This window comes from Serinus canaria, chromosome Z (assembly GCF_022539315.1).
Source record: "Serinus canaria isolate serCan28SL12 chromosome Z, serCan2020, whole genome shotgun sequence".
In the NCBI taxonomy this organism is placed as follows: domain Eukaryota; kingdom Metazoa; phylum Chordata; class Aves; order Passeriformes; family Fringillidae; genus Serinus; species Serinus canaria.
This window is the reverse complement of record NC_066343.1, coordinates 23417911-23433045: the sequence shown is the minus strand read 5'-3', so window position 1 is coordinate 23433045 and position 15135 is coordinate 23417911. Positions and strand designations below refer to the sequence as shown.

Here is a 15135-nt window from a genome sequence, read left to right as displayed (position 1 = left end):
CTATCCTATCCGATCCGATCCTTTCTTCCTTTCCCCCTGCCTCCTTTCAGGGTGGACAAGAGAAAGACACCGCTTATTTTCAGAAGTGGAAACACTGGATTTTCTAAGAAATGTCCTCTTGCCTGAAGTACTTTCTATAATAGGAGTTACCATCACATTGGACAAAGAAAGAAAAGATCCTCATTTTTTGGCTGTCAGCATTATTATCATTGATATTGCTGGGAGGAATAGGAGTGGTAGGTAAATCACATGCTGTCTGAAGGAGGGCATGCAGGTTTATCTGCCTTCCCTCTGCTATGTAAGTGATGATCCTTTTTCTTAATTGCATTTCCACAATTGTAGAGCAAGGGACAAGGAATTAAAAAAAGAAGATATCTCAAACTGAGCTTAAACTGGAATTAGAATGTGAGGGTTCATCTTCAGTACTGTCACTCCCTTGCATCTGAAGTTAAGGTTTTGAGTATTGCAGCCACCTGAAATTATTCCTCTGCCAAGGCTCAGCAGCCCCCAGGTCTGCAGGGTGCAAAGAGGCTTTGTGCTCAACACACAGGGAAGACTGATCAGGTTCTAGAAATTCACTTTTCTGGTTTAGATTTCACAGTTATTCTCCCAGAATGTCCCAGAATCTACAGGATGACGCTCTTCAAAGAAATTGTTCAAACATGGGTAGTTTTTCCTTTTTTTCCTGTAGGAAGAGCTAATTAGCTGGGAGGTGGGGGACAAGTTTACATCCTCTGCCTGTGGGAGTTTAAATCTTCATATTCAATTTCCTGCAAATAAGCCTAAAAGCCAAGGCTACTAGATTAATATTTTCCATATTATCTCCTGCCTAATTTGACCAACCTCCTCAACTGGAAAAGTGCTTCAGGCTTTCTCTCAGCTGGGCCATCCAGGTGATGCCCATTGCCTTTATGGTAAGGGACTGTGAAGGCTCTTTGAGGTCAGTCCTGGGGCATTCAGTGAGAAACCCTGGATATCCCTGGACTATGGGAGGCATCGTGTATCTGGGGCTGTAATGGATGACAGGCACTGAGGTCACAGTCAGGCCCCAGACCACCAGCAGCTGTTCATGGAGCTCTGCTGAAGACTGTTCTGTGATGTTAATGGGCTCATCACTCCTTGCTGAAAGCCTCTACAAGTCATGCAAAGAATTCAAGATTCAGTGGGTCAGATGGAGGGGGAAGAATAGGAGAAACTAATAACCTACTAGTTTGAGCAGACAGTGCAAAGCATCAGGTCTGGAATACCAGTAGCTTCTCTAGGAATAGCTGATGCTTTTGTCTAATGAGTTTTTCATATAAAATGCATGAACAATAGAGACTGGAATCCACATTTCAATTAATATTTTAAGTGTTTTAGATCAAGTATTCATAGCAGAAAGCACTGAACTCATGTGTTCCTGTCCCTGGTGAGTGCCCTAACCACTCAGCAAGTGAGTTTTGCTCATACTCATCTTCCTTCTGACACATTGAGTACTTAATTAGTCCACACAGAGAAAAACATCTTCAACAGAGATTGAAAGAAGAGATCTAAGAACACCCTGGAGAAGAATAACAAGGATTCAGATCTCTCTAGGCAGTGGAGCTATTTGAACGTAACTCCCCTGTTTAAAAGGAACCATATTAAAGTCTGAGATTCAGATTAAAAGGAGCTGAAAGAATAATGAAGGTCAAGATGCAATGAGGGGCACCATCACATCTACATAGGAGAAAAGGTTCTTCTTCTCTATGTTCAAGCAGCAAATTTTGGCAATTCTCTGCCTAATTCTCTGTATATATGGCAAAGGAAGAATGGAGGGCAAAGGACAGGATTTGTGTTATGTCCCTGCGCTTCAGCACTGGTCTGAGCACTGTGAAACGACACCTAAATCTCAACCTTTTGGTATGTGAAAAACAAAACATAGAACCTCTCCATGAGCAGTCATTTATGCATTATTTAATGTACACTAATTAGCACACTCTAAAAGGAATTTTTTGCTCAGATCTCACTGAAGACAGTGGGACTGAGGACCAGTGACTAGGACTACTCCCAGTGGTTAAACTAGAGCAGGCTTTCTTTATCTGCACTGGGCTACTGGAGCTGGTGATGTCACAAGTGGCAGCAGCATGGGCTGCAGTGATCATGCACTGGTGGAGGTCACAGCCCTCAGGCATATGGGTCAGGCAAAGCGTAAAGCCAGGACCCAGCATTTTAGAAGAGCAACTTTCAGCTCTTCAAGAAGGTCAGTAGGATGCCCTGGGAAACTGCCTCAAGAACAAGGGAGCAGAACAGAGCTGACAGATCTTTAAGGATATCTCCCAAGAGGGAAGAGCTAGTGAAACCCAGGTGAAAGAAACTGGACGAGAAAGACAAGCTACTGAATGGCTCTATTGGGACCTGCTAGCCCAACTAAAGGGCAAAAATGAAATGCACAGCTGGTGGAAGAAGGGACAGATATCATGGAAGGAATATAGGAATACCGTCTGGTTGTGTACAGATGGGGTCAGGAAGGTCAAGGTGTAGCTGGAGCTGAACTAGGCAAGGGATGCCAAGAATGGCTTCCGCAGGTAGGTCAGCCGGAAAAGGAAGGTTGAAGAAGATGTACTCCACCTGGCAAGCAAGGCTGGCATGAGGAGAAGGCTGAGGCACTCAACAACAATTTTCTCTCAGTCTTCTCCTGCAACCTCTCCTCCCACACCTCTTGAGTGTTTGGTCCACAAGACAGGGCCTGGGGGAGCAAAGTCCCTCCCTCTGTAAGAGAAAATCAGGCTTGGGACCACTTGAAGAACTTGAACATACCTAAGTCTATAGAACATTGTGGGATCTATCCCAGAGTCCTAGGAATTGGCTGATTTAATTACCAAACCACTATCTATGATATTAGAAAATAGTGGCAGTCAGGTGACTGGAAAAAGGGAAATATTGTACCCATCTCAAAAAAGGGTAGAAAGAAGGGGCCTGGAAACTATCAACTTGTCAGTCCTATCATCTCTGTGCCTGAGAAGATGACAGGACATATCTTCCTAGAAACTCTGCTAAGGCACATGGAGGACAGGGAGGTGTTCAAGACAGCCAGGACGGTTTCACAAAGGGCAAGTCTTGGCTGACCAACCTGGCGGAGAGAATCCATCCATGGACAGGGAAAGAGCTACATGTGTCATTTACCTGGACTTCAGTAAGGCCTTTGACAAGGTCCCACACAACATCCTTCTCTCTAAATTGGAGAGAGATAGACTTGATGGTGGACAATTTAATGGATAAGGAATTCACTGGACAGCCTTATTCAGAGAATAGTGGTCAATGGCTTGAGGTCTGAATGGAGATCAGTGACAAGTGCTGTCTTTCAGGGGGTCAATTTTGGGACCAATTTTTTGGGACATAGTGAGTGACATCAATGACAGAGTGAGCCTGCAGGAAGTTTGCAGATGACATCAAGCTGTGTGGTGTGACTGATGCACCTGAAGGAGAGGATGCCATCCAGAGGGACTTAGACAAGATTGAGAAGTAGGTCCATGGGAACCTTAAGGTTTAACAAGGCCAAGTGCAAAGCACCTGAGTCAGGGCAACTCACAGCCCAGAAAGCCAAATGCATACTGGGCTGCATCCAAAGCAATGAGGGCAGAAGGGTGAGGAAGAAGATTATGCCCCTCTGCTCTGCTCATGTGAGACCCCACTTGGAGCATTGTGTCCAGCTCTGGGGTCCCCAGCACAGGAAAGACATGGGCCACAAAGATGATCAGAGGGCTGGAGAACCCCTCTTATGAAGACAGGCTGAGAGAGCTGGGGTTGCTCAGGGTGAAGAAGAGAAGGTTCTGGGAAGATGTTACAGCAGCCTTCCAGTAGTACCTGGAGGGGGATATATAAGAGCTGAGGAGGGACTTTTAACTAGGGCACGTAGCGATAGGGCAAGGCAAATGGCTTCAAACTGAAAGGGGGCAGGTTTAAATTAGATATTAGGAAGAAATTCTTTACTCTGAGGGTGGGTGGCAAAGCATTGCAACAGGTTGCCCAGAGAAGTTGTTGATGGCCCATTCCTGAAACGGTTCAAGGTCAGGTTGAATGGGGTTTGGAACAACCTAATCAAGTTGAAAGTCCTTCTGGTCATGGCAGGAGGGGTTAGAATAAGATGATCTTTATGGTCCCTTCCAAATCAAAGCACTCCATGATTCTATGATTGTTGAGAGATGGAAATAATGTGAAATTAGCTGAGAACTGTCGTGCTGCCTTGGGAATTCAGAGAAAGTCAATATAAAACTGCATCCTTAAGAACAATAGGAAGCCATGGATCTTGCTTTGTCAGAGAACAGGGCAGATCAAATTTGAAGAGAGCTAAATCCCCCGCCTCCCTCCTTCCCATACACATGCACAAAGCTCTCCATAAAGGCATACACTTCTGTTTGTTTTGTGTGGTTTCCTCAGGCAGTGAATTATCTAGGACTGACTCTAAGATTGGCTGTTTAGTTTCAGACTTTATGATAAGCTTTTAATTATAGCACGGGAGTTTCATTACATGTTACTTTGAGCCAGCTGGAAGCAGTTACACTTTAGTCCTCCTCCCCCTCCCTCCTCACCACAGGATGTCATTTCCAAGGCCTTACCCTTCTTGTCTTGATGATTATGGGATGAAACTGCCACATATGGATCTGTGTTTTCAGATGAACCAAACGGATCCTTCCAATCCAGCATGCGTCCCCTAGCATCATAACCCTGTCGGGCGCGAGAGTCAGGAGTGGTGGTGCTTGGGACTAGGGAACTGGAGTGTCCTGTTCACATTGTAAATACAGGTAGGGAAGACAAGTCTCATTAGTCACTTACCACGCTACCTCCCCATGCTCATGGATGTACAGACTGCTGTGCTTCTGTGACAGGTGAACATCTTGTCTTAGGCTGAGTAATGCTTCAAAAGTCCTTTAAAATGTGACTCTGAAGGAAGAGGGGATTTGAACCTTCCAGATCAGGGTGCTAAAAGGTGCTGCCACTGAGCTGGCAGTTCTGTGCTTCTCGACAGAGTTAAATGCATATGAAAGAGGGTGAGCACACTTCATCTGAGACAAGCATCCTTTGGCTGGATTCAGCACACATGCCTGACTGAAACTGAAGTGTCAGCCCATGCTGTCTGACACTGGCTCAGACAAAAAGCAAATAAAAAAATCAGTGTAGAACAGAACAATGTCCAAAATGGCTGGAACTGAATGGGAATGCCAGAAGAACTACAAAATGGTGACATCATGAGGCACTCTACCTCATGTCCCTAGGGGAACGAAGGACTGCCTAACACCACTGTGCTCACACTGCGGCATTCCTCTCCTCTCCAGACGAGAAATGCCCCAGGCCAGCTGCTCACACCTGCTTGCACCATCACTATTGGTCCTGCCTGAGCTGATGGCCCAAACTGGCTCTGAAATTAGCCTAAGACTGAGCACCATTTCTCCTCAGAGTAACAGTGCAGACAGTGCCTCACCGCGCGGATCTGCCCAAGAACCCGTGACTCCAGCAGCAGCCGAGACTGAGGTCTCACATGCCTTTTTTCCATTACAAATGCTCTAGACATTGTTACTGTTGCCCTGAACAAGACTGATCTGCTTCTCGCATATCATATACACCCCAAGAAACAGCACACTCGCAGAACTTGCCCCACTGGAAACACAGCACAATTTGAAATGTGGCTTGGACGGGACAACAGCATGTTTGCAGACTCATACACTCTTTGCAGCTGGACCTGAAAAGCAGATCCGTGCCCAAAATGCTTCAGATGCTTGGAGTCTACTGTCTCTGGAAGACAGCTCCCACGTGGACTTTCCAGTGGCTCAGCTGCTTTGGGGAGAAGGCACCAAAAGCCATCCACACCACAGCAAATGGTTTGAACCTCAAAACCATTCTGAAATTTTCCTTTTGGCACATGTGAAAAAGTGAGTTATTTTCATCAAAATTCAAGGAGTTTTGGGCCTCCTAAATTTGTTGGGGAGTAACTATATCGCCTTACCTCCTTTTCTTAAGGAGCCCATTAAAAAAAGCATTTTTGACACATGCTCAAACTAACAGAATTGGATTATTCACAGACAGAATGGCATATAACCTTTTTCATCAGATAACACTAGACAGACTGACAGCAGCCCTCCTTTCTCCTGTCTCCTTTTGAACAGCCCAGCAAATTAATTTTCCTTCCTTAGATGAATCTCACTTGGAGAGGAGTCCAATCACCAGGCTACAGGCTGCCCTAGCAGGGACCCTCTCCCTGCTCCTTTCCTTGATCTTGCTTCACTGCTCAGAAAAATTATTTGAGACTCACTGGGGCAGAGACAGATCAACACAAGGAGCTGAAATTTAAGCATCACACAGAAGGCACAGAGCTGGGCAGGTAGAGCCTGTGCTTCTGTAGTTTATTTTAAACAGCTCCTGGATAACCACAAAGCTTTTGAAAGCTGCATCTTAAAAATGCTGTTTTAAATGGCTTCTAAAGCCATACAGCCCCAGCTTTCAGAAGTCTAGAGAGAGGTGATGAACCTAGATCCTCAACTCTGCTCCAACAATCAAAAACCTAAAGAATGGCCACCAATGTCCCCAAGCTTTTAGATGCACCCACATGATTCTTTTTATCCAGCCCTTTCACCAGCTTCATGGTGTTGAACTACTGACAGCAAAATGTCAGTAGTTCAACTAAAGTCAGCAAAATGCTGCAACTTCTATTAAGATGATAGGATTTAAAGAAATCCTGTTGAATATTAATGACTTTGGAGTAAAAAAATGTCAGTGCTCCTCTGTGAGTTTTTGAGGAGCCATTTTGATTTACTGAATGAAATTATATACGGGAACACTTTGGACTACGCTTTGTGTAGGACATGGTCACAATGAAATCCTTTAACTTGCATGCTTAGAAAGGAAAATTGGTTAAATTTACAGTGTTCTCACCATGAAGCCACCCTTCAACTACAACTAATTGTTAACACAATTTAGCTCTGGATGTCAGTCTGAAGGTTTTATGCTGTCAAAGGCAGTGGATTATATTTTACCCTCTCATGGTAGAAAGTGGGTTTTCTCCCAGCCATCATTTTTAAAGCAGCAAATTAAATGCTGTGTTTTGTTAAGATAGAGTTTTTTGAATGTCACCCAAATAGAAAAGAGAAGCCAAATGTTATCCTTTTTTAAATGGTTTCCATAAGCCCCATCATGGCTGGGGACATTGGTAGCACACAGAGAGAGGACTCCATTTGAACTCCAATCCAAATGTGCTGCCTGCTCCACAGCAGTCCTGCAGCAGGACTGTTTGTGTCCAAGGGGACTGGTAGAGGTCCAGCAACAGAAAGAACATCTCCTTCTTGAAGTAAGAATATGCTGGATCCTGAAAGCATTCACTATTTTACGCTTGTCAACTCCCATGCTCATCCTCAAGGAACAAGACAAATAACAGGGCAGAGAACAGGCTAGAAAATAGAAATTATGGAATTTTCATGTTTTTTTTTCCCTAAGGATTAAACCACAGTTCAAACACTCATGGGGTTCCAGTCTTCAAGATTATACCCCATTCAGCAACAATAATAATGTGTACAGTATTTGGTCAGCTTACACACAATGCTGCACTCAACATAAGAAAGCAATTAGTCATTGCTTGATAAGGAGGTAAAAGAGAAGAAAATCTTGCCAAGTAGCAATCATATTTTATGCCTGTGTTTGATATACATTTATATACCTATATCTCATCCAGACACTTGCACTTTTAAATGTGCTTAAAAGAAGAGTTCTAAGGAAAAGCTATAGGTATAGGTAAAGAAAAACATTTAATAATACAGAAATCTAGGGGAAGTATATGCTTAAGGGACACATTTTTCAGGGGGAAAAACAAAAATTCTTGAACCATATGTTGCCAATACATGGAGAACTTCCTGTTAACGGAAAGCTAAGGCTTTGTGAAGCTATTAATGTGTACCAGATTGTCAATAGGTAGAGAGGGGTTCCACACAAATACAAGGAATCAGTATATTTATTCTCTCTGTTTCTAATGTATTAGTCTAGGACACACTGAGAAGCAAGCTTACACAGCTAATTGAGACTGACTTTCTTCCACTGGATTTTGAGGAAGCAGGGCAGGAGCAGATTAAACCTTAATAGCCCATCCCAGTTGTGTTAGAGCTGTGTTTGCAAACACTTACTACTAGGTAGAGATACTGCTCCTGTAAGCAGCATCACAGTGCCCTGTGAGTGCCTGAATAGCCAGTCCCACCGGGTGAACTTCACCTCTGAGCAGAGTAGCACCACAAATGTATGACCTATTTAAGTTTCTTTCATAAACAGAGAAAAGACTGAAGTGGCAGGCAACCCAATCCTGGGTTGCCTGCCACTTCACACAGCCATTATCAAGCCCTTACAATGCACTATATAGTTCTCAACATATAGTGGGTCTTTTTTTCCCATTACACCATTTTTTTACCACTCTTAACTTGCAAATAAAACTTGTTAAAATTTAACAAGGCTTTAGCACATCTGAGATGTGGCCAGTACCTCTGTGTTAATACTGGTTAATACAAAAACATCTGAATAACCAATTCTGCCTTTGTTTTAAAAAAAAGCATCCGAATAACTGTACGCATAGTGCTTTTCAAATGTCTTTGTTTAAAGAAAACATGCAAAAATCAAATAGACACACTTTAAAAAAATCTGGTTTAGGTGCTTCCATTATTTGGAAAAACTTTTCATTTGGAGTGCTGTAATCAAGTAACAGAGGCAGAGTAAAAGCACTTAGTGCCTACAAGTACAGATAATGATTCAGAAAGGCTGCACTTTTGAAACTATAGCTTGTTCTGAAGTGCACTTGTAAAACGCAAAGAGGTTTTTTTTTTCAGGTTTAAAACAAAGACGGAGATTCAATACTGTCAGTATTTGATAGCTGGTCTAATCTGCACAAGTCATTAGAATCTCAGAGGTTAAGATATCTGCATGCTATCCTATTAACAGCTATAGCAATCTAATTAGACAATTAGAGGGAAAGCTAAATCAATACTATAGAGGGAGAAAGGACTATGGCTAGGGGGTAATATAAGGGCCCAATTCACTATGAATAGATATTTCCAAAGGTAACTGAAGATGCTTAGACTTTTGCAGAGTGATCTAGCTTAATCTCCTTGTTTAAATATGTGGGAACTGGTTAATTTCTGTCTGACTTTCTGCATCCAGACCTTCAGCCTGCTATCCTCTCCTTGGGTGTCAATTGAGTCACTTGTGTGGACTGAGCACTTTACTTGTTTGCACCTGATCATGTGAGACTGCCTTAGGAAGAGAGCCCATGTGCAGAAATCAGGAGGAGGCTGGAGCCAAGAATGCCAAGAGATTAAGGGCTTGGTTCTCCTTTTATTCACACTGCTACAGACTGGCAGTAAGTGTTGAAGGGAGATGATTTATAGTGGCATAAGTGAAGAGCATCAGGCCTTATGACTTCTTTTGGAGCTTCAGAGGACTTTGGGTATATTTAGCCCACTGAGCATTCACTCAGTTGGCATTCTGGTACCAGTGTTCTGAGGGTTGATCTGTTGTGAAATACCATTCATCTTTGCATTAAACTGTACTCAGTAACATCAAAATAGGTAATTCATGCATTTTTTGGGTTTTTTTCAAGATGCAAAATCACTCAGACCAGTCTCTATAGTTGGCAAACATGAACATGTTTACCGAGACTGATTTACTACCTCATCCTGGAATTTTTGCACCCTGATGTGGAAGATCAATAGAAGGTCACTAGGGGTAGGTGGTGAAAAGAAAGCCCAACTGCAAAAATATCAGAATAGGCTTTTTAACTAAACCAATGAAAGGGGAGCTGACTTGCATAGAGGCCATGTTATCAGGATGTAACTGAGAGGGGTCAATGAAATAAATCGTAAAAGGCAGGATATGAACAGGAACCCATGTTAAGGCTGGGTCAGTGTTTCTCCACTGCACCTGTCTGTGAGGTCCTGCTTTAAAAGCAGGGTTCATTTACGGACTCTCTTTTTGAGCTTGACATTCCTGGACAGTAAAACGTACTCTCTTTTGTTAACTGTACTCTCTTGGACTACAGCTTTTTTCATTCTGCTTCTCACTTGAAACACTTTTCTGCTTTCTTGGTCAGACTAAAATACCAGTTTTTACTGAAGTACCTACTAATACTCTACCTGGCAGGATCCAGAACCACAGTTCCACAGCTGTAACTCTGCAGACTATGGAATTCACATACAAGCAGGATATCTAGAACATTTCTGGCACATCAGCACTATACCCAAAGCCACTCTCTTTATCTTCACATTTGACAGTACGGATTTTATAATTACTCTTCTTTAATTACTGTTCTGTGCAATAGAAATACAGCAATTTCACAATGAAAGAAAGTATAAACTGTCTATGCAGATGAAACTGTGAGTCTTCCATATATCAGAAAGTCTCAGCTTGCCTTTGATTTTGCACATTGCCTTCACTGGCTTTCATTACCATACCTTCAAATAAGTTTCACCTGCACATTTTTCATTTCCTGGTAATAAACAGTGGGGGGAATTTGATTTTATTTACAAATGTTGAACAGCATTACTGTGCCTCCAGTTATTTACATTCTGCTGTGCTGAGCTATCATTGGTTCAGTTTCATACCTACATACTCTGCAGGCACAAGATGAAAGAATCAATTAGAAGTTCATCACAACTTCACATTAACCTACCTCTTGCTGTGTTCAGCCAAATGTATGGTGAATTTGATCTAGCCCTAATGAACTGCTAGTCTTGTACAACCTGAAAGGAACTTCACAAGGAAGCTCCCACCTCTCATGGAATTTTGCCGTTGACTTCATTGGCAGCTCTTACTGCCAGCTCTTACAAGTGCTTGTGAGTACTTGTCTTTGTTCAGCATGTCTGTAAGAAAAGCTATTGCAATACATGTCTAGGTTTGAATTCAAAGTGATTATTTATTCTGCAGTGACTCCTCATGAAAACATTTATTCTTTACTCCAAGAAATAGCATAATCTAATTCTGAATATGCAGAACAAAGTGGTAGAAAGCACTATGAGCACAGATTCACAGCTGCCTCATGGGAATCTGCTACTCTAGGCTTGCAGAAAAGATCCTCTTCAGTTCAGGTCATTTAATTTGCAATGTAAATTTGAATGGACAACATAAATGACTCACCCTAGAAATGACAAGAACCTTCAGGAATTGAGGCATAATCCAGTCTCAAACCACATGGGTAAAAGGTTAATTTTCCTTATGAGAGAGATCTTTCTGTAACTCAGCGATAGTTCTGCTTTCCCTAAGGTATCTCTGACTGGCTGATGTAGCAGAAATGACACCAGCCTGGGCAGCTCATAAGTGGAATGTGAGCTACTATCTTGTTTGTCCTGGTGAACAGATAAGATGCATCACTGCACCCGAGTGTTTCTTTGAGTGTGCAGATGAAGCATGCTCTTAATCATGTCTGCTGCCATGCCATTAAAGTAGGCCTTATCTGACTTTATTTCAATGGAGACAGTTTTGAGCAAAGACAAGAAAAGAGTGATTGAAAACCAAGAGGTATGATTTAATCCTAGTTGTGATTAGTGAATCGGGCCCTCAAAACCAAGACAAAACAAGTAAAAATGGGGTAACAACTATTTTGGGTATAGATACTACTAGCTAACACAAGGATTTGGGGAGAATTTTTAAAAACACTCATAAACTGACCATACACTGTGTAGTAAGACATTTTTTGATCAGGTGGAGCAGTTGAAATGTCTATGAACAAAATAAATTGGGAAGAAACATTAAATATAACAAAACTATGAAAATATTTTAAAGTTTAGTAAAAAGTGATTCCTCCAAAATGGATTTGCTGTCAATAAATATTGAAACTAAGAACTTCCTTACCATTCAGGGCTACGAAGGAATCTGAAAGACAAATAACAGGGGAAAAATCATTATTTGTATCTTGTTTTTTTTCTTTTAAGTAGTTTGCTGCTAATAAGCGTTAATGTTTCAGCTGATATTTACAAGCATGTGATTTGTATGGGAAGGACCCAGACAAAACTAATATTCAGACATACCAAAAAACAATGTCTGGCTTTGAAAGTGCTCAGACCAGCTCTGTACAGGACCTACTGAAGGAGGGAGGGCCAGTGTCCCCCCTGCTTTTGTAAATCCTAGTCTAAGCCAAGGCATTGCAGGGGATGCAGCCAGCAATGTGGGTCAATGAGGATAAAACTCAGGTGACCCAAGATCACATGAAGTAATAAAATCAGCTGTGTTAGCAGGGAATGAAATCTACCCCGGTGCAGTGTCAAGGTTCAGTGCACCATTCAGGGCTAAAGAGGGATTTAAGCAGGGAATGGGCTTTGTTGCTCTCTGTACACAAGCAGATCTCTCTCCATGAGCACAATGTGCTGTTCCTGAATAATTTCCTACCCTCCTTTTATATGTAACTGATATCAGGTACACTCCACTCCTGCCTAACCTATTTGCCCAAGGAGAGTAGAACTGGCTGAAAAGGGCAAAGATACACCAGCTGGGAACTGGCCTGATTTTGGTGCTAACCCATCTTACACGGGAACAGAGGGGAGGCCTTTTGTACACCTCCTTCACAAATCTTTGCAAAGGTCTATTTAACCCTAGCTTAGGACAGAGGCTCAAATACTTCTACTCCTCCAAGCACACTGATGAGAGTAATTAATGCCTCCTGAATAAAGATGAACAAGGCATGAGAAGGCTCCGGCTTTCTCCAGAGCATCTGGTCCATACCATGTCCCATGGCACAGTCTAGTCCTGTTTTTTTTCTCTGTGTTGTAGAAGTAATGACTCTCTCTGTACATTGATTCCTCAGCTTTATTGCATCAGTGCAAATTACACTGAAAAGAATGAGAGTCTTGATTTCATGAGATTTATAAATAGTATTTGGAGCTCAGAATCAAACCAACCTTGGTGAGAACATTTGGAACAAGAGCTGTCCTGAACACAGATGTTGGTGTTCCTGAAGGCTCAGAAATCAGCAAGGTTTCTTTGCATGCAGTGCAAGCTATGCACTTTTAAGCATTTCAGTACAAAACAGTAAATGTTTAAAGACTGTTTAAGCTTCCAGCTCATGCTGTCAGTACTTAAGGTTTACCATTAAAATTTCTTAGGCAGTGCCACTAGTACCTGACCCTTAATTCTATGAAGTTGTCCAGACTGTATGTAAAATTCCTTAAGATTCACAAACTAAGCAGCAGTCATTTCTTGATCCGGATCCAAAGCTGAAGATATATTTCCCTGTCTCACTGTGCTGCATGGGAATGTAGTCCAAGTCACAGACTACACCAAGAAACCAAGCCACTTCTGTACATTTACATAAACAACCCAACCACCAGGGCTAATGAAGAAAATGACCCCAATTTATTATGTTATTGCTGTAATCAATATCCTCTAGAGCTGAGCTTTTCTCATTATGCAACCACTCTGAAGTCCAGTGTTTGTATAAATCACATGAACTGGGCTATTTTCCTCAAACACATTTAAACAACACTTCTTCTGAACCTGCACCATTAGCTACCTTGCTGTCCCTGTTGTGGCTTATGTTGCTACAAAAGAATGCCTGACAGGTCATGGTGATTTAAGGCATTCAGAAGGATACTGTGACACATGGTAAACAGAGGTAAAAGTTTGCTTACTTTGGCAGTCACCCAGGCCATCTGTGTTGCCACGTTCTATGTCCTGTTCAAATGCCAGTCTAAATAATAGAAGGAAACAAAACAGTATGAATAACAAAAGTCATAGGCATAACCAGAAAGAAATTATCACCTGTTCAATTGAAATAAATCCCTGCTGTGAAACTGGCTATTTCTTTGGAAATTCCACTCAAAGGCTGAAAAACTGCAACATACACACTTGAGTTATTCATGATTGCTTAATAATTTCTTGGCTTCTGATGATACTTTTCCCTTACATTTTAAAAACCCACAGCATGCCTCGTTACCAGGGGAAGAAAAGACTTGCATTTTTTAAACTGTTAAATAGATGATGTTATCAGAAGCACCTGTAACCCCACGTTAGCCTGTGCAGAGTGGGTCAGGTGCACTGGCACTTTGGGGTGAGAAGGAAGGCAACCCATTGGGCAGGCACTGTGCTTGAGAAAAAAGCCTGAATTTCAGCAATCCCTTAGGTACAGCACACCATGAGGCTCAAGGCATAAGATCCATCCCACAAGAGGTATTTCTTTTACCTCAGGAGCTCTACTGACAAACACTCATGTGCTTTTCTAGCTGACGTGCTCAGCTTATACTCCCAAGCTCTCGCTGTGATTTTGGATAACTATTGAAGCTGTTCTTCCAGCTTCTTGTGTGGTCAAAGGTGAATGACAAGAACCTTGGAAAACTTCCAAATACAAGCCCTAGCCTATATTAGGATCCTGCCCTTGGGGCATAATTACCCTTGCAGACAACTCATTCTAATTCTGTGTTCTTAAAACATCTGCTATACTGTCATCTTCTCCTGGAGGATGACTAACATCTCTGCCTCCTGTTGGCTAGCTTAGAACTTCACCAGGTACCTTCACAGCTGATCTGGACCCCCTTCCTAAGTGCTGGACAGAACACTGGCTGCCTTGCTCACTTTTGGACTTCATCACTGCAAGCTACATAGCCTCTGTCTTGATGGATCTATTGATGAAAGTGGGAGCTGCTCTAAAAACTGAGGTATGGAAGTCCCCTACAACTTGCTATGGAAGTTGAAGAAGCCTCAAGCACTTTTTGGAGTGACGAAAAACCTGATATGGAATGTATGTACCTGAAATGTACACAGGTACATTTTAACACTATGCTACCAAATGTCAAATCAGGAACAGCCTACACTTTTGTAGTCAAGCATATACGGACACATACAGCTACAGCATCCCCAGCAGATGGTGAATATCAGCAAATTAGAACAAGACAGAAGCACAGGGATTGTAATTTGTCCATTATATAGTGAGGACCTGTAGAGAAGCAGGGTTAAGTGGTGTCAGATGTAGGGCTGTCAAGGCTCTGTGCTTCTGTGACTTCCACTACTACCATGAGGGAGTATAGCTGATAGCTCCGAGTGGGAAGTCATGTGGTGTGTCAGAAGTGGCTATGAAATGTGCTCTGAAGTGGGTTTGCTCCCTGTAACCGTCACAGACTTTCATTATCATAAAATAATTAAATTCTACTGTTAAGCAAAGGGAGA

At 42.3% G+C, this 15135-nt stretch overlaps 1 protein-coding gene across 4 annotated transcripts in view; it reads right to left on the bottom strand.

Annotated features, from left to right (window-relative positions):
* The window catches only part of SEMA6A (semaphorin 6A), a 119325-nt gene that overhangs the window by 23168 nt on the left and 81022 nt on the right, over positions 1-15135 (bottom strand). The window contains exons 16-18 of one of the 4 annotated variants that reach the window (XM_050986759.1): positions 13605-13663; positions 11833-11853; positions 4578-4742 (exon numbers count right to left, since the gene is read on the bottom strand). In XM_050986759.1, the coding sequence (XP_050842716.1) occupies positions 4578-4742; positions 11833-11853; positions 13605-13663 (245 nt within the window). The remainder of the gene's footprint in view (positions 1-4577; positions 4743-11832; positions 11854-13604; positions 13664-15135) is intronic. The other 3 variants (XM_050986761.1, XM_050986760.1, XM_050986762.1) reach the window with 3 other exon arrangements.